This window comes from Lutra lutra, chromosome 1, assembly GCF_902655055.1.
Source record: "Lutra lutra chromosome 1, mLutLut1.2, whole genome shotgun sequence".
Classification (NCBI taxonomy): domain Eukaryota; kingdom Metazoa; phylum Chordata; class Mammalia; order Carnivora; family Mustelidae; genus Lutra; species Lutra lutra.
In genome coordinates, this window is record NC_062278.1 from 170,068,275 (window position 1) to 170,090,637 (window position 22,363).

General features: G+C 49.1%; 1 protein-coding gene across 2 annotated transcripts in view; it reads right to left on the reverse strand.

Annotated features, from left to right (window-relative positions):
* Window positions 1-552: 552 nt before the first annotated feature.
* The window catches only part of SLC6A1 (solute carrier family 6 member 1), a 42,830-nt gene continuing 21,019 nt past the window's right edge, over window positions 553-22,363 (reverse strand). The window contains exons 2-16 of one of the 2 annotated variants that reach the window (XM_047744667.1): window positions 20,779-20,841; window positions 19,243-19,572; window positions 18,724-18,855; window positions 18,046-18,146; window positions 17,056-17,165; window positions 15,283-15,415; window positions 11,671-11,805; window positions 11,323-11,426; window positions 10,914-11,038; window positions 9,491-9,603; window positions 8,965-9,096; window positions 7,449-7,551; window positions 5,704-5,804; window positions 4,717-4,884; window positions 553-2,928 (exon numbers count right to left, since the gene is read on the reverse strand). In XM_047744667.1, the coding sequence (XP_047600623.1) occupies window positions 2,824-2,928; window positions 4,717-4,884; window positions 5,704-5,804; window positions 7,449-7,551; window positions 8,965-9,096; window positions 9,491-9,603; window positions 10,914-11,038; window positions 11,323-11,426; window positions 11,671-11,805; window positions 15,283-15,415; window positions 17,056-17,165; window positions 18,046-18,146; window positions 18,724-18,855; window positions 19,243-19,480 (1,800 nt within the window). In that variant the 5' untranslated portion in view covers window positions 19,481-19,572; window positions 20,779-20,841 and the 3' untranslated portion in view covers window positions 553-2,823. The remainder of the gene's footprint in view (window positions 2,929-4,716; window positions 4,885-5,703; window positions 5,805-7,448; window positions 7,552-8,964; window positions 9,097-9,490; window positions 9,604-10,913; window positions 11,039-11,322; window positions 11,427-11,670; window positions 11,806-15,282; window positions 15,416-17,055; window positions 17,166-18,045; window positions 18,147-18,723; window positions 18,856-19,242; window positions 19,573-20,778; window positions 20,842-22,363) is intronic. The other variant, XM_047744675.1, reaches the window with a different exon arrangement.

Below are 22,363 nucleotides of genomic sequence, written 5' to 3' on the forward strand. Positions count from 1 at the left end.
TTATACGTGCATGTGCGTTCTGTTCTTTCCAGAACAGGAGAGACCCGCACAAAACTAGGTTGTTTTGATTTCCCTACTTTAGCTGTGCACATGCCGCCCATACTCACTTCTTCCACTTCCTGATGCTTGGGGAGAGTATGGGGTCCCGTATCTTTCCCTTCCCTTCTAGGCCATCATTTTCAGTGTGAGTGGTTGGCTTGAATGGGGAAGTGACTGGAGTAAGAAAACACGTGACGGGGGTCCTGGGGTGCTTGAGCGTCTCCTAGTGTACCGCTGCCTTTTTCTGCATTGGAGGCAGGTACTGGTTGGAGCAGGGTGTGACCTCTCAGGGCCCTGCTTCCCAGTGGAAACACCTCCCTTAGGGAGCTCAGAGTCATTTTGTAATCACTCATTCCAGGACTTTGGGGAAACCCAGCTGTATCTTGCTGGATTTTTGAGCCCCAATCTCTCGCTCTCTGTTGGGGAAGAAATAGTGTTGTGTGTGTATGTCGTTGTTCCAATGAAAGAAGCTATTTTGCCCCCAACCCAAAGAACTGAAAGTCTGACATCGTATATCATAGAACCTTTATTATTTTTCCTCTAAATTCTTGGAAACGTACATAACGCCCGTGCTCTAGTTATGACACCATTTATAGACATTTAAAACGCATCTTCATTTATAAATATTTTACATTTGGTCCATAGAACAGATAATTTTTCTAAATAATACTGTAATTTTTTTAAAACAGGCTCTGTATATAGTTTGAATATGTATATATTACATATATTTTTTTATATAGAGATAGATTTACTTGGTGTTCTGAGAATAAATCCTTATTGCAAAAAAAGCATATATGATAATACAATATCTTTTCCCCCAGGGCAAATACTAAAAAAAGGTACACATATTCACAGTTCTCACTGGAATTGTACGACACGTAATATTGTGCTATATTAAGTAGGTTTGGATGGAAATCGGTTAGGGGATTTCTTGCCAAACATCTCAGTTAGATTTGCATACAAACATTAAGTACACTGCATTTGTCTTAGAAAGACTTGGTCTTAGTATCACATGGAAGAGAACAAAGAGAAAGTCAGAAGTCTTCCTGCCCTTATTCTAAAGGAGTTCACACAGGATGGGGGGGGTGGGGGTGGGACCATGAGACACAGTGAAGGGTTCCTTTCATTCTAAACCCTATAATTTAACAACACATATGCATTTTGATCATGGATTCACCAGTTGGCATTTGGGATGCCTTAGCAATGAGACTATTTTACAGATGACCTCAGGAAAAGGGTTGAGATTTCCTACACGATATCAAATAAGACCCTATATACCACGCGTGAGGATGAACATTTATGTGTGTGCCTTTATATGTGTACACGTACTGTATGTTTCTCTACAAGAATGTGCTTACTATTCTGAGGGTAATACCTTATTGCAAGAACGGGTATGCTGGTCACTGTCGGATGAGAATGACAAGAGATTAAAAAACCCACAGTCACAGTTATTTACCATAATTATTAAGGATTAGTTGTAAAACACAGTTTGTGAGCTAACTAGCTAAGGAGCTACGGGGCACAACATACGATTTGCTACATGGGAACCCATCTTCCTGGCAAAGGAGAAACGCTGAGTCACTGGAGCTTGCCAGAAACTGTCTTTGCCTGATCTGCCACCTGCCACCACCGCCATTGCCACGGAGCCCAGTTCCAGAAACAAATACTACTTCTCGATGAAGCAGTTTAATCTTGGAAGCACTTTGCGGGGAGGGGGCGTGGGGGTGGTCTGGATGAACCCTAGCTCCTCAGTTAGTGGGCTGGGGAGATTTTAGTGGTAGTGAGGGGATTCCCGCTGAGGAATATGAAGGAAGAAGGCAGCACTTTTGACGGGGAAGGCAGTGAGCACACAGCTGAAGGGAAAGCTGGGAAGATAACCACATCCATTTGGACTCAAGGACAGACACACCTTCACCTTGATTTCCTCTGCACCTGATTTGTGCTCCATAAAATGGGGCAGTCTAAGAGAAACTGGGGCTCCTGATTAGGGAATTTCCCCAGTGGGATCTTAGGCCCCCAGAATGGCAATAATAATAAAACACAAATCAGTTGTTCTTGTGGCAGTTTTCCAAGGAGGGAGTGAGGGAGCTGGGCTGCCTGAAATGATCGCCGTGGGGCCAGGTGCAATCCACCTGGCCTGGCTAGGAGGGGGCAGGGAAGGATGCTCAGTAAATTGCCGGGGACACGGGGGCAGCTCCAGGGGAATACTGATGGAGGTCCTGGGGGATTGTTCTGTCAAGCTGCCTCAGGAAGGATCAACCGAAAAAATGAAAGTCAGAGCTCCGCAGGCTCCCTGCACTTAAGAGGGAGCTTTCCCTGGAAATCCCCATTATACAAAATGCCCTTTTCATGTGTACAGAGCGGCGTTCCAACGGAACCGAACTCCGGCAAAGTCCGAGATAAGAGTCGTGGGTTTCGGCAGTAAGAGAACAGTCAGGAACGGGACTAAAAGCCAGGAGTGTGTGGCCTCGCCGCATCGCACTCGCTGGCAGGATAAAAATGATCTACGGCGCAGTCACAAAGGCTGATTGCTTGATGCTAATGGGGCCCGGATTCAAAAGGTCACCAGCCTGCAGGTGCTGGAGCCATTGGGTAACTTTGCCCAGGGCGGGGCCCACCAGGAGTGTGACTGTCCCCCACCTCCCCTCTCTTTGCATGGTGATGGTGTCTGGACTCGCCACTCGAGGTAGGTTGAGATAGACGGTATCTTCAGACATCAAGTGGTGGTCACGTTCAGCCAGGTTGGGGGGTGAGAGTGGCGGGTTGGCAAGCCGCCAGACACCCCTAGATGTAGGCCTCTTTGCTGGCTGAGCCGCTGGCCTGGGGCTGCTCTGGACCATTCTCCGGGCGAACGATGTCTTCGCTGGGCTGGATCATGACCTGGATGCGCTACAGGCACCAGAGAGAATTTGGGTGGGGAGGAGGAAGACTGGGGGCTCCATTCCCCCACCCCTTTCTAAGTCTATCCTGCCTGTTCTGCTTTCAAAATGCACCCAGACTCTGGCCTTGTCCCCACATCCTCCATACTCTCTGGCCCCCTCACTTCTCCTCACACATGCCAAACATGCACCTGCCTCAGGGCCTTTACACTTGCTGTGCCCTCTGTCTGAGACATCCTGCTTTTCAGATAATTACACAGCTTGGTCTCGCTCAAGACCTCCTCAGGTCTTGGATCAGTGTTACGGTCTCAGCAAGACCTCACTCAGCACTCCCTGAAACCCCCCTTCAACTCTATTTTTCTCCATAGTACTCATCCTCATCTAACATGTTTTTATTTTGTTAATTGTTGGTCTTCCTCTACTAGAATATAAGCCCCAGGAGGTTGGGAATTTTGCCTGTTTTTCTCATGACTGTGTCTGTAGCCCTGAGAATACTGTCTGGCACATAGTAGGTGTTGAATGCCTATTTCCTGAATGGATTAATTTCCCCCTACTTTCTCTCCACATATTCCCTGAAATCCCGTCCCCCCAGAGCATGTGCTGTCATCAGATGTGCCCACTCCTGGGCCTTTGAACGGGCTGTGCTCCCCTCCTCAAATGAGCCTCCTCTGCCTCTCTGCCCCTCCCAGACCTCACTGCCTTTTGCCACTCAGCAGAGGACTGTGGAAAATGAAAGCACTGGGCCTGGAGCTGGAAGAAGGGGCTATAAGCCTCTGCTCTCCTAATAACTTATGGCAAGGGGTGGGAAAGTGGCTTCTTGCTTGACCTCAGTTTCTGCATCTGCGAAAGGAGGAGGCTGGTCTGGGGGCTGCACATGGACCCCCACCAGGCCTTCCTTAGGCCACAGACCATAGAGCTCCCTTTTCTGGCTCTGATTGGTCTGGAAGGCCCATCTTAGTAGAAATAAGGTTGAGAGCCACAGATCCAAGGCCTCCCAGCTGTGGCCCTCCATATTCTGATCATCCACTTCTCCCCAGTAAAATCTCAGCTTACTCTTAATCTAGTGATGTCTCTTGAGTACCTGCAGCACTGCCTTGTGTCACTTGAGAATTCTACATAATTTAACAAATAGCTGGTGTGGACCTAGAATGTGCTAGTGGGCCCCTACTGAGGACAACATGCCTTACATTATATTACCTTGAGGGCAAGACCACATTGTGTCTTTATCAAACACACAAAAAGGGTCTAGAGTAAGCCCACAATACAAGAGACCCCACCCTTCATCTGTTTCAAACCCTTGAGGCTCCTCATTAACTTCAAGATAAAATTAAGAGTTCTTGTTCTAATTTTCAAAGCCCTTCATGAGCTGGCCTGACTTTCTTACATCCCCAACCTCCTCTCTTATCACCCCCTCTGCATCCCTCTCCACTCTACCTTCCAGCCACATTGATTTTCCTTCAGTTTACCGAAAGCTGTTTATACCCCTGGGCTTTTGCACATATTTCTCATCCCCTTCTAGGAACATTCTTTCTGCTTCTACTTTTATCTCTGGCTCATCTTTAGGCTTCTTCTTAACTATCCCCTCTTTTAAGAAGCCTTCCTTAACCCTCCTCAACCCAGACAGGGCTAACCCATCTCCCTGGTTTATTCAAATCATGGTACTTCCAACATTCTGTTGTCAGTGGATATTGAGTTGTTTGTTTCTTAACTAGACTGTGAGCTCCACAAGGGTAGGGGTCGTGCCCAGCACAGTAGGGGAAGGGGACTAAGAAATCTGAAGGGTGAAGAAGGGACTTACCTGCTTCAGGGAGCCCTTTAAGGTGAGGAACATGTAGGCCATGTACCCAGGGATGAGGACCATGGAAGACAGAGCCATGAGCCAGCCCACGCCCTGGCCCCACTTGGGGAAAACGTAGTTTCCCATGGTGAGAGGAGTCATCTGCACAGCACTGAAAATGAACACACCCTAGGGAGGGGAGAGGAGAGGGGATGGGACACAGTCAGTCTCCAGTTGGACAACCAAGGCCCTTTCCTAGACTCTGAAGTTGATAGGTCTACTGACCACCTCCCTTGCCATGAGGCTGACCCTCACAAGGGTCCAGCATCGTGGTAATCCGGCACCGAAGGCCACTGCTACTACATAAGACATTTTTGTGTGGAATAGAAAAAGGCACCCATTCTGGGAGAAACAATTTGAAGTTAGTGCCCTCTGCCCACCAGAAAAAGGGATCCTTTCTGGGAGGACAATAAAAAAGGCTCCTCTTCTTCCAAGTTAACCAGCTTGGCAAACAGAGCAAGGACTGGACTTCAGGCTCTAGTCTGCCATCTGCCGAGTGCACTTGTGCAGAACACGACTTACCCCATGGCCCAACCCACCCCACGGACCTGGGGCAGCCGTCCCAGGCCTGCTCACACTTCAGCTTCCTCCTGCCTGAAGGAATCAAGGAAGCTGAGGATGAGAGGTCTCCTGGAGCCCATGGTCTTGGGTTTCAGAATCAGGCCCACCTGATTTGAATGCAGCACAGCTAGCTGGGTGATGCTGGCAGCGGGGAGCCTGGGGCCCTCAGCAGTCAAGTGGGGGGCAAGAAGGCCTATTTTGTTGAGGTTTACGAGGATGACGTAATGTTTCTGGTGTCATGCAGGGCACAGAGCAGATGCTCAGCAAATGGGATGGAGTAGTATTATTAGGGAATGGGTGTTTTTGCCTCCAGAAGTTTCTCTCTGGGCCGGAGTCACTGCAGGGCCTGGCCTGATCCCAACAGGGCTGGCCAGGACTTGTCCTTACCGCCACAATGATTGGGGTGAAGAAGGACCAGCAGAGTTTCCACCAGATGCAGGGCCTGGAGCCAACCATCTCTTGGATGTTGTCATAGAATCGGTTAACACCTGACATTCAGAATGAGAGCAGAAGGGATGAATGAGCTGTGGGCACTGTAGGCTCAAAGTCTCAATCTGCCACTTTCTGGCAGTATGACTGCAGCCCGACCTCTAGGAGCTTCAGCCTCTTTGTAACAGCAGCCAGAGCTCTGAGGGGGTCCTTGTTAGCTAAGTACTCAATAACACCCAGCAAGTGGGTTGTGTGAGAAAGCCAGGCACCTCACATGAAAATATCCACCAACAAAAGATTATGCTTATAAAGCGTGTCCTCACCTCTCTCAGTGACCCTCCCACCCAATAGCTAGCCCAGCCATTCCTTCAAAGCTCTGCTGGACAGAGCGGTTTTCCTCGGTGCTCTGATGCTATAAGCAACCGGAGATAGGCTGCAAAGAAGAACCACAAATCTTGCAAAACACCACCAGTGTCTTGAAGTTCCCAAGACTGTCACTGAGAATCCCTCAGGTTCTGTGCAAAGCCCCTGACCCAGCAAGGAAACTGATTGGGGGGGAGAGGGGATGACAAGGAGGGGCAGGTGGCAAAAAAAAAAAAAAAAGTACAGTGAATATCAAGGACCAAGGAAAACATTTCAAACACATTGTCTTGCTGGGATAATCAAAGCGCAGGGAAGGACAGCCTTTGACTATTGTGCAGGGGGGATCTGGAAACTCAGGCCACAAAATAAATAAAATCATTGTTTCTTCCATTTTTTGTTCTAAGGGAGTGCGTGCCTTTCACCATAGCCCCACTTTTGTTAAATATTTCACTTTGGAACTTTTTCTTTTGTAGTTTTGGTGTCACTTTTCTAGACAAAATCTCAAACCCTCTTATCCCAAAATTTATGAAGACATTTTGGCTCCCACTTTAAATGAATTTATTTAACCCGTCTTATGTTGTCTCCTAAACACAAGACCCCCTTGCTAACTTCATTAGATTGCTGTGAGGACTGAAAACAGTTGACCCCTGAACAAAGTGGCAGCTAGGGCCACTGACTGCCCACCGCAATGATGCAGTTGAAATCCACATGTAACTTCTGACTCCCCCAAAACAGCCACCAATAGCCTACTGTTGACTAGAAGCCTTACCAATACCAAACAATTGATTAATACATACTTCGTATGTTCTATGTGTTATATACTGTGTTCTTACAATAAAGTCAGCTAGAGAAAAAGAAATGTTATTAAGAAAATCCCAAGGAGGGGCGCCTGGGTGGCTCAGTGGGTTAAAGCCTCTGCCTTTGGCTTGAGTCATGATCCCAGGGTGCTGGGATCGAGCCCCACATCAGGCTCTCTTCTTGGCGGGGAGCCTGCTTCCTCCTCTCTCTCTGCCTGCTTCTCTGCCTACTTGTGATTTTTCTGTCAAATAAATAAATAAAATCTTTAAAAAAAAAAAAAAAAGAAAATCCTAAGGAAGAGAAATTACCTGTAGAGTACTATTTTGTATCAAAATGAGTATGAAAAAATACTGTATTGTATTTACACCCAGAACAAGAAGGCTGTGCTGTTGCAACTCGTGTTGTTCAAGGGTCAGTTGTCAGCTAATGTATAGAAAGGGCTTGGTGTTAAAGCTCTATCTGTTGAATGATGATTGAAGAAATGAATGAATGAATGGATGGATGAAGGAGGGAGGGAAGGAAGGAGGAGGGTTGACACTCACCATAAAACCAGGAAATGGAGACACATTCGAAGAACACGAGGAATAGCAGGCTCATGCCACTGGCAGAGTAGTAATCAAACAGTTTGAAGACATAGATGCCCCCCTAAAAGAGGAAAAGCAGTGAGGGGGGTCCACTTCCCACTGGGGCCCAAGACACTCAGTTCACAGCCAACAGGGGCTCTGCAGTCTGGCGAGGTATATGTGAGATAACACTGCAGCGAGGAGGCTTAAGGGAAGACTAAAAGAAGCATCGAGAGCCTAGTAACTAGGAGAGGGTGTGATCATCCACTCCCTGGGAATTGGGAAGAAGATGTCTGGGGAAGAGAAATGCCCCATTTCTGGGAATGCTGGACTAAAAGAGGAGCTAGATATCAAGGCCATCTCTCCACAAAGTTAAAACAGTTATGTCTTCTCCCTGCCTAAAACCTTCCATGGCTTAAAAAGGACATAAATTTAACACATCAAAAAGTTGAAAGAATAAAATAAAATACAAAATACAAATGGCTTTGTCCTCTAAGTTCCTGCATGATCTGTTTCTGTTCCCTTTACTTATCTGATCACTCCCTTTGCCCCTCAAACTTAATAAGCCCATGCCTACCTCAGGGCCTTTGCACCTGCTATGCTCGTCTTCCCCTGGCTGTCTCTTCATCATCATTTCAGTCTTAGCTCAACTGCCACTTCCTCAGAGGGCCCTCTCCTGATGACTTTGTCTGAGGTAGCATCCCTCCCACGCTCATTGATCATTCCCTGTTTCACTATCACCTTTTCTTCATGGCACTGAACACACTCTGAGATGATTTAATTTGTCAGTCTTGTCCACCAAAGCATAAGCTCTAAGATAGCAGATATTGTGTCTGTCCCGTTAACTGCTGAATCTCCAAGGTCATGATAGGTCCATGGTGAGTGTTTAACAATCATGGAGGAATAAAAGGACAAATGAATAATATTCTGGGGATGAACTGTATTTGAATCCAGGGATAGTTCTGTGGATCATAAAGCAGACCCACAGGGTTGAGTTCATGGCTTTCAGGTCATTTATGTTTACTGTACAATTCATCAGTTATGTGTATGCCTTCTAGCTAGACCAGGAGGGCCTTGAATGCAGAGAGGACTGATCATCAATATCAATAGTAAAAGAAAAGTGGGAGCGAGAAGAAGGGGGCAGTGTCAATGTCAAAGGCCCAACTCCAAACGGACTAATTTTTGTGTGTTTTTAAAAAACTCAGTTCTTGTATCCCCTCCTCCTGGAAGCAGTCCCGAGTGCCCCAGGCTGAGTTAGGGGCTGTATTCTCCAGCTGTGTCTTATCTTTTCTAGCTCAATATCTGTGTCTCCCACCCTCTCACCTTGAGGACAGGGTCCCCATCTGCCTCGCTGCTGTTTGTACAGGACTTGGGACAGAGATGATGCTCAAGGAACAGAAGAAGGGCGGGATGGCATGAGGCTGGGGTAGAGAGGACCTGGGAGTGGGCCTGGGGGCAGTGCACCAGAGGTGTGCTCAGGGCCTGGTAAGCTCACCTGGGTGATGTTGGAGAGGCCAATCAGGTAGGAGACGATGCAGACAGCCGCAATGAAGAGCTCCCTGCGGTTGCGGAGGAGCCTGGGGTACTCATCCACCAGGGCTGTGATGAAGCCTTCCACGGTGCAGAACTTCAAGGGGGACGAAGGTCAGCCAAGTGCGGCAGACCCCAGCCCCGACCCACCCAGGGCTTGACTCTCTGGGGCAAGACCAAAGGGGTCTGGCATTCTCGGGATGGTAGAGCCAGAGAAGCCCCAGGATCCAGGCCTGATTCTGCCTCTGCCTCTCTTTGTGACCTCAGGAGAGTCCCTTCCCTCTGGACATCGGTTTCCCGAGATGGAAAATGCGGAAGGTGGTTGAGCTGCTCTACCCTGAAGTCTCATGTGGAACAGTCTAGGGGTCTGAACCTCTTGGTCATCTTCCTGTGGTCCTAAGACAATGGCCAATGGCCTCCTCTCCCTGCTTGTTCCCAGACCAGCAAGGCTGGGTGGGGGCTCCACCAGGTGCCAGGGAGGGCGTCCTCACCTGGCTGTCAATGCCCAGCATCAGCAGCATTGAGAAAAAGAGGATGGCCCAGAGGGGAGAGATGGGCAGCTGGGTCACTGCCTCTGGGTATGCCAGGAACGCCAATCCAGGGCCTGTGGAGGAAAGGATCAAAAAGAAGCCAAAAAAAAAAGGAAGAAAAGTACTGAGCACCTGCAGCATGCCAGCACACTCCCCACTTTCTAAACTTCATTGCATTTCATCGTCAGAGTAAATTTTTGGGTGAGTGTTGTCAGCACCCCCTTTCCTAGATAAGGATACAGAGTGTGTGTGGGTGGGGGAGGTGGTAGTGTTGGGTCCAGAGGCCAGGGCACCGGTGAGATGAAAGGATGGACTATGACAGGGATGGTGATGGTGCAGAGAGGGGGCCAGATGGAGAGATACGAAGGAGGTGGAATGGACAGGTCCTGGTATTGGTTGGTTTGTAGAGTAAAGGTGAAGGAAAGGTCCAGGATGATGCTGGGGCTGTCTTGGGTACAGGACATTGGCACTCTTTGCTGCAGTGGGGAGCACAGGGAAGAAGTAAGTTTAAGGAGGTCAGTTTGGGACATAACTATGTTTGAGTGTCTGGGTGGGGGTTAGTCAAGAGAGGAGGAGAACCATTAGAAGGAGAAGGAAAGAAAGTGTAAACTCCCTGGGTCTGGCTCAGGAAAGAGGGGTGGTGGCTGGGGAATGCCAGAGAAACAAGCTAGCCCTTGTAGAGAAGATGAGGACATCAGTGGAGAAAGTTCCTTTCCACATGAGCAGCCCAGTTCTCCGTGATGGGGAAGGGGCTAGTCCCATGGCCTCCCCAAGTCTCAGGGCCTCTGCTGTATACAGACTGGGTCCCTCCTGCTCACAGCTTTCCCAGCTGCGCAGGGGGTGCCTGGGGCTCTCCTCAGACCCTACAGCATTGCTGATTATTTGGTGAGAACATATCTGGAAGTGGGACTAAAGCAAAGATTTAAGCATGTCTGAGTTGGAAGGTTTATATCTCAGGGGGCAAGAGTCGGTCCTCTCCCTGCAAAAGGCAGGATTGTGCTGGAAGTGCCAGTATGGTGAGGTGATTAAGAGCCCAAGCTTTTTGATCAGCCAGGTCTGTGCTCAACTCCAGTTCCATCACCTCTCTAGCTTGGTGAACATGGGCCTCATTTCCTCACCTAGTAAAGGGAATAAAAAAACATGGACTCCACGGTGTTGGATAGTTTCACATAAAATGCTCCCTGCTCTGATACCTAGTGATGCTCAGTGCCCTGGAGCCAACACACCACACTCATCCCTGTCTCACCGTCCTTCTACGGGCTTTTCCCTCTGTCAACACACTCATCCTCTGGCTCCCACTGGTGAGGGCGGTAATGACCACAGAAGCCCGCGTGTTAGCCCCTCCCACCCCAGGAACCCCGGCCCTCCCATGTGTAGCGCTGACCTGAGGCCGCCACGTCAGCAATAGACCTCTTGGTGACATGGGCCATGAAGCCCACGATGGAGAAGATGACAAATCCCGCGAACATGCTGGTGCATGAATTGATACAGCAGACAATGATGGAGTCCCTGCAGAGGAGAAAGGGTGGACTCAGTGACGGTGGGGCTGGCAAAGGAGGTGAGCTAGAAGCAGTGGCTAGAGAGGGACAAGCGGCAGGGGCAGAAAAGGGTGCCTGGGAGCAGAACCGCAGGGCCGCTGGGCGGGTGCCCCCACCCCACCCAGAGAGCGGGTGGAACCGGAAGCAGTGGCCACAAGAATTCCCCCGGGGCGGGATCTATAGGGGGCGTGGGTGCAGGGGGCGTGGCGCTGGAGGGGCGTGGCCAGGAAGAACAAGGCCCCTGGGCTCTCTCACCTGTAGACGTTGTTGTGGAAGGAATTATAGCTCCCAAGAGCGATCAGCGATCCCAGGCCCAATCCGTAGGAGAAGAAAATCTGGGTTGCCGCATCCAGCCACACCTATAGGTAGAATGAACAAAAAACAGCCACACCTATAGGTAGAATGATCAAAATTTTGATCCTAGCCACCCGGCCCCATGGCCCTTTACATGTGGTAACCAGCTGTACCTGGCAACCATCTCCGTTTACATATGAGGTTAGAGAGGTCCAATGACTTGTCCTAAAGCTAGTAAATAGTGGCTCAGGACTCAGGCATGCCCTTAACTCAGCCGCTGGGGGCCGGGAACCTGGGAAGGCCACTCACCTCTGAGTCGGACAGCTTGCGGAAGTTGGGTGTGATGTAGAAGAGGATGCCCTCCTTGGCCCCAGGCAGCGTAACTCCACGGAAGAACAGGATGATGAGCATGATGTACGGATAGGTGGCGGAGAAGTAAACCACCTGGGGGTAAAGTTGACAACGATGCCCCCTCCAGCGCCCCATTCTTGTCCTCCCCCCACTTCACTGACATCCATGTCTGTTGAGACCCTGGGCTTACTCCCAGCTCGTCTTCCTCCAGGAAGCCTTCCTGGATTCCTAACTGACTGTGTTTGTCCACTTTTCTGAGGCCTCTCCTTAGAGTCTCAACCAACCAGCTCAGCACCTGATTTTCCCTTTCCCCCTACCCCTCCTTTATTTTTTGACTTTTGTCTAAATTGTTCAAGTAACACATGGTGTCAGGAAAATTTTCAAGTTACACACACACACACACTCTTAAAGTTCCCTTCAGCAGCCCCTAGAATTTAAGTTATGTGAAGGAGAGGGCTTGTCTTGTTCACCTTTTTTCCCAGTGCCTAGAACAATCCACAGTTTATAGGAGACACTTAATAAATGCCTAATACATAAATGCATGGATGTTAACATTTTAATGTTCTCTTTTGAGACTTTGTTATGCATGTATGATCACATTTTCTTACAAGATGCTGTTCCAATTATGTGCTTGCTTTCTCATTTAACATGTTTAAAATTAAAAAAAAACAGTGCATACTTAATTTCTTATTTACTAAACATTGTTTTATTGTCTCATAACAATGTGGTTTTTAATTATGCAAAATAGTCCTCCAGGAGGTTCTACCATCCTCTTTAAAATCTCTCCTACTGTTATCCATTCATGTGAATCTCACTAATACTACATTGAAAACCCCTGTGTACAAAACCTGGTCTACAAAATTATTATACCATTCTTGGGAAAATTTTCTAGAAGTAGAATTACTGACTAAAAGGGATGAATCTCTCCACGGCTTATGATTCATATTGCCCAATTACCTTCCAGAAAGGGAGCTTTGTCTAGCATTTCAGAGCACACCTTCCCCACAAAGTTGCAAGCACTGAGTATAATCATTAAAAACATTTTTTTTTGCCAAATTGATAATCAAAAGACTAATGTCATTGTCTGAAATGACATTTCTTTGCTTGCCGTTGTGAAAGAGCCATTTTCAAGTTTAATAACCCTTGTTATCTCACAGTCTGATGTGACCCTATTTTCTGGGCAGCATGAACTGTTCTCTGGGTTAGGTTCATTTCCCTGGTTGGATCGAGATTCTTCAGGGTTAGGAAAGGAAGCCAAGATCCACTAGAAAAGCCACTGTACTTGGAATTAGGAAAAGAAAATTCAAAACCATCCATGGCACCTATAAGTTGTGTGACATTGGGTCAATTTCTTATCCTCTCTGACCCTTGTTCTTTCTGGTCTGGAAAATGGATACAATCAACCTGCCTACTCAGAAAGGTCAGTTGTATGATATAGAACATGGCTAATATATATTTCCTAGGTCTTGCACTTGAATCTGTCTTTCATGTTTAGTATAGAGCCAAGTACGTAGAAGGTGCTTAATAAATATTTACTGATGGCTTAGATGACTCAGTCAAAAGACAATTGATACCATGTATTGTCTACCTACTAAGTGCTAGGCATATGCTACATACTCCACATAGATTATTCTCCTTAGTCTTTATGCCAATCTTTGTAAGGTATTATTATTGTACCCATTTAACAGATAAGGAAAATGAGGCACAGAGAGTTGATATGACTTGCCCAAGCACACATAGCTAGGTATTGGGAGACTGAGATTCAAGCTCTGGTCTATCTCTTCTAAAGGCCTTAGGCTCTACATTCTTCTGCTTCTTAAATTTGGGTTGGGAGACACCTGTGCCTTCCTCCTGCCTGTTAAAATAGGGAAGCATCAGAGAGGTTTAGACACCGGCTTCGGATCTGAGAACTGGTAGGTCCATACGTCCCACCAGACTGGAAGTGGGCACTTACTTCATCAGTCATATTCATGTCCAAGTATGGCATTTGTGAAGATTCTGTTTTGTTCATATCAGCTTGGGTAGTCTGGACCTCCCTGCTCCAGCATGATTCAGTTCAAATTCCTTCTCTCTCTTACTTGCTGTCAGAACTCAGGTTTCCTCTAAGTTTCCTTCAGGCCAGGGTCCAGTGAGGGCCTGGGCTACCTTCTGTCCCTACACCCCTGGGGTGCAGCTTTAAGGGGAAAAGAGTGGGAGTGAAGCCAGGCCCCTTCCCCCTAACTTAATTGGAAAGATCCCCAGGTATCCCCAGGCTGGACCCCCAGCTTGACCTGGCTCTGCCCTTACCGATAATAAAAACAAAACCAAATGCATTTCCTCTTGTTAGCTACCAAGTGCTTTACCAAATCGCCTTTGGATTTGATTCTCCTGGCAAACAAACAGATAAGCCCCATTCTTCAGAGGAGGAAACTGAGTTTCAGAGAGGTGAAGTGATCTGCCTTAGGCCACCTAGCCAAGTTAACAGCCAAGCTGGGATCTGAACTCAGGACTATTTCAGTACAAAGCCCAAGAATTTAACCATTCATTGATCCATCTCTGTTCCTCCTCTAAGGCTGGGATGTGGAATGTTCATCTCTGGATCACCCTGGAACAAAACCTGGTATGGTGGCTGTTGGGGCCAATTCCACGTTAAAACCTGTTAAACCCCTAGGGCTTGCCTGGGACTACTTAGCAATAGTGACTCCATGTTGCCTAGGTAGCCATTTTGTTGTTACCAGTTCCGGTATCAGTTAACCGTTTAACCGTTGCTAAAACACATACCTAAAACAAGTCCATTTTGTTGTTTAATAAACGCCTCAGCAGTTACTAGTATCGGTTCCGTGTAACTGTTGCTAAAACACACAGGTAGGGGACGCCTGGGTGGCTCAGTTGGTTAAGCAGTTGCCTTCGGCTCGGGTCATGGTCCCAGCGTCCTGGGATCGAGTCCCACATCGGGCTCCTTGCTCATCGGGGAGCCTGCTTCTCCCTCTGCCTCTGCCTGCCATTCTGTCTGCCTGTGCTTGCTCTCTCTCCCTCTCTCTCTCTGACAAATAAATAAATAAAATCTTTAAAAAAAAAACAAAAAAACACACAGGTAGGAGACATCCAATCAGCCAAAGCCACATGTGTAGAAGTCTGTGGTTGTGCCCTATAAAACTAACCTGTAAGACCAAGGCGGGGGTCGCTCTCTTCGGAGGCGGCCCTGGCCGGTTAGTCTGACTTCTAATGCTTGGCACAGAATAAAGCTTTACATAACTTTCACTTCGTCTCAGTCTCGTTCCTTTGATAACGGACCCAACAGTGGCAATGCTCAGGGACAGTTTGCTCAATGGTCCTTGAGCAAAGTTTACCATCTATTTTGTGACGGCTCTGTGTAACTGACTTACGTTATTGCATTTCATCCTCACACTGCCTAGAAGGTAGGTAATGTTATTATTCCCATTTTACAGGAAAGAAAACCAAGGCAGGGCAAGATGTAGGGACCTGCTGCATTCCAGGTTCAGTGGGGTTCCTGGAAGTGCAGACTCCTTGTGCAGGACGGAAATCCCCTTGTAGTCCCATTCTCTGGTCCCCACTGTGCACATGTCTTACCTTTCCAGTCCAGCCAACACCCTTCCAGATACAGAAATACACAAGGATCCAGGCGATGGCCAGGGTAATGGCCAGAGGCCAGCGGATCTGTCCTGGCTTATCCAGCCCATCTGTCATCTGGTGCATGTTCCGCCTGGTGGAATAGTGGAAGGAGCAGAAAGTCACATGGGGCTGGTGGGAGCTGAAATGGCCTCGGGGTGCCCAGGTAGTGATATCCTCCACTGTGACCATGCTGACATCTGTGATCAGTGAGACCCAGGAGCTGGCAGGAGACTGTGGGGTCCATTATACTAACCGGTAGAAGTGTTATTTGCTCAAGGGACCTAATGGTTCCTTATTTTGGCCACAATTATTGCTCACCTGTTTGGCTGCTGGTACCCTCCTAGCAAGACCCTCACCTTCACTTTTGCTCTATCCCCACTCCAGCCCCAGGGACCCTTCTAAATCATATGTCTGACTGTGTCCCTTCCTGCTCAAAACCCTGCAGTGAATAGCACCCTACTGTCCTCAGGATGAAGCCCGACCTCCCCAGGCCAACCCTGCAAGGCTCCCTGAGCTTGCCCTGCTTCTCTCTCCAGTCTCCGCTCTCCCTGAAACCCCTCCAATGCTCATCAGACTGGATGACTCCCATCCCCTCACCCATGTTTGGCTTGCTGTCACCTGCCTCCAAGCCTTCATGCATTCTCTTCCTCCTGCCAACACTGGTCTCACCTATGTGGTTTTCACCTTAGACATCGCTCCTCACCTGGGCTAGTCCAGGTACCATCTTGGGGTCCCTATAGCCCCCCAAGTTAGTACTGGTCATCTGGTGTTGCCACTCTGCTTGTTTGCCATGTCTCTAACCAGACTGCACATAGTAGGTGTTCAAGAAACGTTTATTGACTACATGGTTCAATGCAGTGCTGAAGGTGTGTTAGAGAATTGTATGTGGCACATGCTGGAAAGAAGCAGCCGGAGAAGAATTTGATTTTTATTTGTAAGGAGACAGCCTCATTAAGGACATTTCTGCATAAAGAGACTCGCATCATGTGTTCTGACAGCTCCTGAGCACGGCTCCTCCTGGCAGCTTATGCAAGGTGCTGTGGAACCTTCCTGGGTGCTCCTAGACCCTTGCAAGCTGCCCAGCACAGATGCTTCCTTCATACCAAAGAGACTTGGATCCCAAGACCTCCTTTTGTAAAATCAATACCTCAACACACACCTACAATGTGCTCTTCTGAAGGTACAATCAGCACAGTCCTCACTATGAACCGTGTGTGCGTACGTGTGGATGTGTGTGTGTGTGTGTGTGTGTATGTGTGTGTGTGTGCACGCACGCCTTTATTCAAACATCTCTGCGTTTCTAAGTAGAGTGGACTGGTTTTCCGGATGAACTGCGATTTCATTGGCCTGTCCTAGCGATCCTTCTTGGCCTGTGCTATTGCCCTCCAGCGGTACACCCCCCACCCTCTCCACCCTGCTCCATGTCCCAGGAGGCTGGCTGCTGGGGCTACCTCATTGGCTCCCTGGCCCTTTGGCTTCTAAGTAGGTTTGACGGATGGCAGGAATCACTGGGCAGAGGAGCGAGAAGGCAGGAATTCATTCTCTCTAGCTTGTGTCTAGTGGCCCTTTCCACAGCCCAGCTCTCTACAGGGAAGAGAAAGCTTCACTCTCTCTTGTTTCTCCCTGAGGCTGGAACACCTCACCAGCTCCCATTACCTTTTTGAGGGTGCCTCTGTCTCCTGCTGGCCCTGGCTGACAGGCACCCCCTACCTCTGACAGCCCCACACTTACTCCCAGAACTCAACCACGGCGCTGGTCATGTTTGTGGTGTTGACAACAGTGTAGTTGGAGAAGCAGTGGTCCGTGTTCCAGGGGTTGTCGCACTGTTTCCACGGCAGCGTCTGCAAAGTCACAGTGGCACAGACAAGGTCTGCTGAGCCCCCAGGGGATGGCAACAGTGGTCTCAGCACACTTTGTCCATTCTCACGGTCCCCTGAGCCTCTTCCAAGCCATCCATGATCTCACCTCCCCTTCCCAACAGCTCCCAGATGCAGGTCATATTGAGATCCCCATTTTGGGGATCAGAGAGGGGTAGTCACTTGCTTGAGATCACACAGCTCCTAAGTGTCAGAGCTGAAATTTGAACCTTGATCATTTCGCTTTGAAAATCAGCTTTCCAAGCTGTGCCGTAAGGTCTTGTGTGTTCGTCCTGGGGCCACTTCCCAGCTCTATGACCTCAGGTAAGAGATCCCACCTGTTTGACACTCTGCACACCGATGTTAACAGTGACCACTGAACGGTGCTTGTTCTTTGCGAGGTACAGTGCTAAGCCCTTCACACATATTTACTCCTTACTCCTCACAACAACTCTATACAGCAGGTTTCATTTTCACCATCATTTTATAAATAAGGGCACTGTGGCTCAGAGAGGTTAAGTCTCTTTTCCAAAGATGCACAGCTGGTATATACTGGGGTCAGGATTCAAACCCAGGCAGTCTGAGTCCACACGAAATGAGCTAACAACAGCTACCTTAAGAGGGGGAGTCAGGAGGATTAGAAGTCAGTCCACACGAAGCCCCTGGCTCAGGGTCTGGCCTGGAGCAGGTGCCTGGTTCACAGTGCTACAACTTGTGGGGACACAGGGGCTGCTGAAGACACACCATCCCACCCCTCTCCCCCAACCCAAGGAACAGCCCTATCAGCAGAATGGTAGTCCAGCGGACGGAGGGTGGGCTCTGGGTCTGGCTCCTTCTGGAAGGAGCGGTCCAAGGGGCCACTCACTGTGGTGAAGGAATTGTACAGATAGTAGATGGCCCAGGAGATGATAACGATGTAGTAGATGTTCAACCAGAATGACAGCACAGCAGCGGCAAGGCCCACACCTGCGGGCGGACATGGCCTCATGTCATTGGTCTAACAGAGCAATAACAGTAACTATCCTAGGAAGTGTCATTCTTATTATTTTCCATGATGTCCACCATGTCACTGGACCTTGGAAACTGAGGCCAAGAGAGAGGGAGAGACTTAGCTAAGGTCACACACATCTGGCAAGGGAGGACTTGGGTCTGGGGCCTAGCACTGGCAGGTTGCAGGTGGGATGGGGGTCTTGGCTTGCCAGCCCCTCCATGTATCCATCTGAGGGTCTGTCGAGCAACTGAGCAAGGAAACAAAGAAAGTCGTACCCAGCCCTGGCTGGGGAAATGAGCTTATAGGATAGGGCAGGCTGATGTGTGTACAGGGGGCAGGGGGAGCGGTTGTCTCTGGATTGGGGCCTCCTGTCCACCTAGATCCTAGCTGGGGCTGCCATCTGCCACCTGGCCCCTTTGAGGGCTCTACTCTGTTCAGAAGTGAACAAGGTCCCTCTCTCCAGGAGGGCTGGGAGTGTCTGGATGGCGCCCTGGTTTCGCCACAGTTCTGTGGGCAGGAGCACTGCCACGTGGCCCCATTCTGCAGACTTACCCTTGAACATGGGGGCCAGCTTCCACACTCCCAGGCCCCCAATAGATGTGTACTGGCCCAGGGAGCACTCCAGCAGGAAGAGTGGGACCCCCGCAAAGATGAGTGTCAGGAAGTAGGGGATCAGGAAGGCCCCTGTGGGGGTGAGAAGAGAGATGCTCATGGTCCCAAAGCTTTGGAGAAGCCCCATTCAGAGAGAGCATAATGGCGGAGCATTCTAGGGTCCCAGCCACAATCTCTCTACCCTCTGCTTTCAGAGTAGCACCCATAGCCAAAATCCAGTCCGGGATGTCCTTTGCTCAAACTACATCCCTTGTTCTTTGCAAAATGAAGAGGTGAACTGTTCGGTATCATTAACAAAGGACAATCGTCCTTTGGGAAACTTTTGGTAGAGGGACAAAAACAGGAAATGGGGCCTGGTCTTCAGGGGGCCCTTCCCCTAAGTTTCTCTCAGAAAATGCCCAAGTGTGACACTCTCAAGGGGTCCAGACCCAGCTGGGAGGTGGCCAGGACAGCACCTACCACCACCGTTTTTGCCGCAGAGATAGGGGAATCTCCAGACGTTGCCCAGGCCGATGGCATAGCCCACACACGACATGAGGAAGTCAAAGCGACCCTTCCATGTGTCCCGGTCTGGAAGGTCCGCTGCCTTCTTCTGCACCTTGACCACCAGAGTTTTGGGCTTGTCATTGGCCATGGGGGCCTCGCTGACCTCTGTGGAGATCTGCCCGTCGGCCACCTTGCTGCCATTGGTTGCCATGTCTCGGAGTTTGGACACAGAGGTCCTGGCAGATGGACGTGTGACGTCAGCCCCAGTCCACGCAGACAGCAGTTTTGCGGCTCAGGGTCACCCTAGGACAACAGAGGGGTGGGGTGACAGGCACGGAAGAGTGGCCAAATCCTGAAGTTGTTCCAAAATAACAAAAATAAAATGGCCCACAAACCAACCAGGGGTCAGAGAAGGCTCTCTCATCACCCTCTTCCTCCTGGAGGAAGCACAGTGCCTTCTGTTCCTAGACTTGTGTGGGGAGGATGTGGTGATTTTTCGGCTCCTGGACTATCTTCACACCTGCAAATCTATGTCATGTGCCCTCTCTTATGTGTCTTGCTCAGCAAAGAAAGCTGAGGAGACCAAATTTCCCGACAGGAATATCAAGTGTTCCTCATCTTTGCCTCTCAGGATACAATTAGATTTTTCATACCCTGAGGCACAGTAACCATGGTCACTGGAAGCCATGGAGGGGCTTACCATGGGGCCAAATAGGGAGGTGACCCAGCTATGGGTAGTGGCTGAAGGTGGTAGATGAGCACAGACTCTAATCACGATCGAAGTCGTCTTTCACATTTGAGCTGTGTGACTTTGAGAAAACCTCTTAACCTCTCTGAGCCCTGCTCTCCCTACCCTTTAAACTGAGTATGATAATAGAACATCAGGTTGTTACTCAGCAAGTCTCTTGTGCCTGGCAAGTAGTGTTACTATTTTGTCAGCAGTCCCCAAACCTGGCTGTGCTTCCAAGTTGTTTGTGAAGCTCTGTAATGATAGAGTCCCAGGTCCCACCCCAGATGTCATACATGAGAATCTCAAGGAGATGGGTCCTGAATCTGGAGATGAGTCCTGATTCTATACATTTAACAAATTCTGCAAAAGGAGATTCTTATGTTGGGAGCCTGTCGCAGCCCTCAGCTGAAAAAGGACCACTGATTTACCTGACCTCCCTGACCCAAGATAGTCTATCTACGCTCTTTACTCGCTTGCCTCTTTAGTTCCAGAGGCAGCATGGAGTAGAAAATGATGTATGACATCAGACTCAGCCCAGGCCTGGGTTCAAATCTCCAGTCTGCCTTTTACAAACTGAGTGACCCTACGTCCCACTCTAGCCTCATGTTTCTTGATTGTTCTAGTCTCAGTTTCTCCACCTATAAAACGGCAGTAATCTTATCTGGCTTGTAGAATTGCGGCAAAAATAAGCTTTCATGGTTGTACGGGTATTTTTCACTGGACTGGTTTAGAAAGAGAATTCTGCATATGGTTGTGATTATTTTGGTTGTGGATGTTACCTGATGATACTTGCTGGTGGGTCAGCTCCAGAGTATCTCCCTCTGCCACCCCTGGGTGCACGCCTGCAAAGCAGAGATGGGGAGGGAGCCCAGTGAGCTGGCAGGTGGTGGCTAATGGACAGCCCTAGGGAGAGAGCAGCAGGGCTGCAGGAAGCCCATGGGAGCCCCCCAGACAGGTGACCACACGAGCCTCCATGCCAGCCATGGGGCGCTAGAACATGCTGGAAGGGGCCTGTGGCCCTCTCGGGATAGCTGTGGGGACAGGCATGAGGGCAATGCGAGGACGGCTTTCCATCATTTTATCAGAAGGAAAAGAGAAGTCAACAGAGGGGCAAAAGCCCTTCAGGGTCCAACTGGGAGCCAACAAACGCAGCTGAGATTTTTCTCCATCCCCTAACCAAAAGTGCAGAAATGTTGTAAAAGGCCATGTAAGCAGACCTCAAAATAGTTTATTTAGTATGATCCTTTTTTGCCCATCCCCCTGCAATCTAGTCATTTAAAAAACCCCTCCAAAACCCTAAGGATATATTCTAAGGCATACACAGTGATTAGTTTATATGTGACTTCTGTTTCCTTTTTTGCACTTTTTTGGATTTTTATAATTTCTAATTTCTACAAAATTTTTACATTAATCAAGTAACACAGAATAAACTTATAGAATGCTTAGAGCAAACGGGACTGTGTGAAACAATAATATGGGGCCTCTGAGATGTAGGAGCAGAGCAAAAGCAGCACGTGGCCCCAGAAGGTCTCCTCTCTCAGCTCTGCCCCACTGGGGGATCCTGATTGCCGTGCTCTCACCTTCTAGACCCCTCACACTCAGTCCTTATCCCTAGACACCAATGTCTCTGCCTAGAGCTCACAGAAAACCAGACTACCTCTGGACAGTTTCCAACCCTGTTTCTCACTCTTCAAGAGGACCCACAGGCTTGTCTCAGATGTCTACTACCTGCTTCCTGACTTTGGTCTGGCACCATAAGAAGGAATTCCTGACTCAGGTAGGGTGTGCTCCCATTGTCAGGAGTGGTAGCCCATCTTGTGGTCTACCAGAAAGTCTTGGCATATGCAGGGGAGAGAGAAGCCTTGGGAAAGGGTGTGTGTTGGGGGGAGGTGGTTAGCCATTAACTATCAAATCAATGATGACCCTTAATTGTCCCTATGACCTACCCTTGTAGGCTCCAGCCGCCATGTTTTTTCAGAAGGATCCAATTACCTTGGACCAGGGCTGATCACCTAACTCTGGCTAGTCTATCAAAGCTCCTTCCCTGGAAATTTGGCACATGGCTGAGAAAGAAGGCCAGCCTGTCCAGGGAACTGGGAACTCTTGGGCAGCTGTCTTCTGCCCACCTGCACTCAGAGTATCAGGGAGAGTGGTCTGCTGAGGAGGAAGGAAATGAGAGGTCAAAAGATGGAGAGTCTTGGGCGCCTGGGTGGCTCAGTGGGTTAGGCCTCTGCCTTCAGCTCGGGTCATGATCTCGAGGTTCTGGGATTGAGCCCCACATTGGGGCTCTCTGCTCGGCGGGGAGCCTGCTTTCCCCTCTCCCTCTGCCTGCCTCTCTGCCTTCTTGTGATCTCTCTCTCTCTC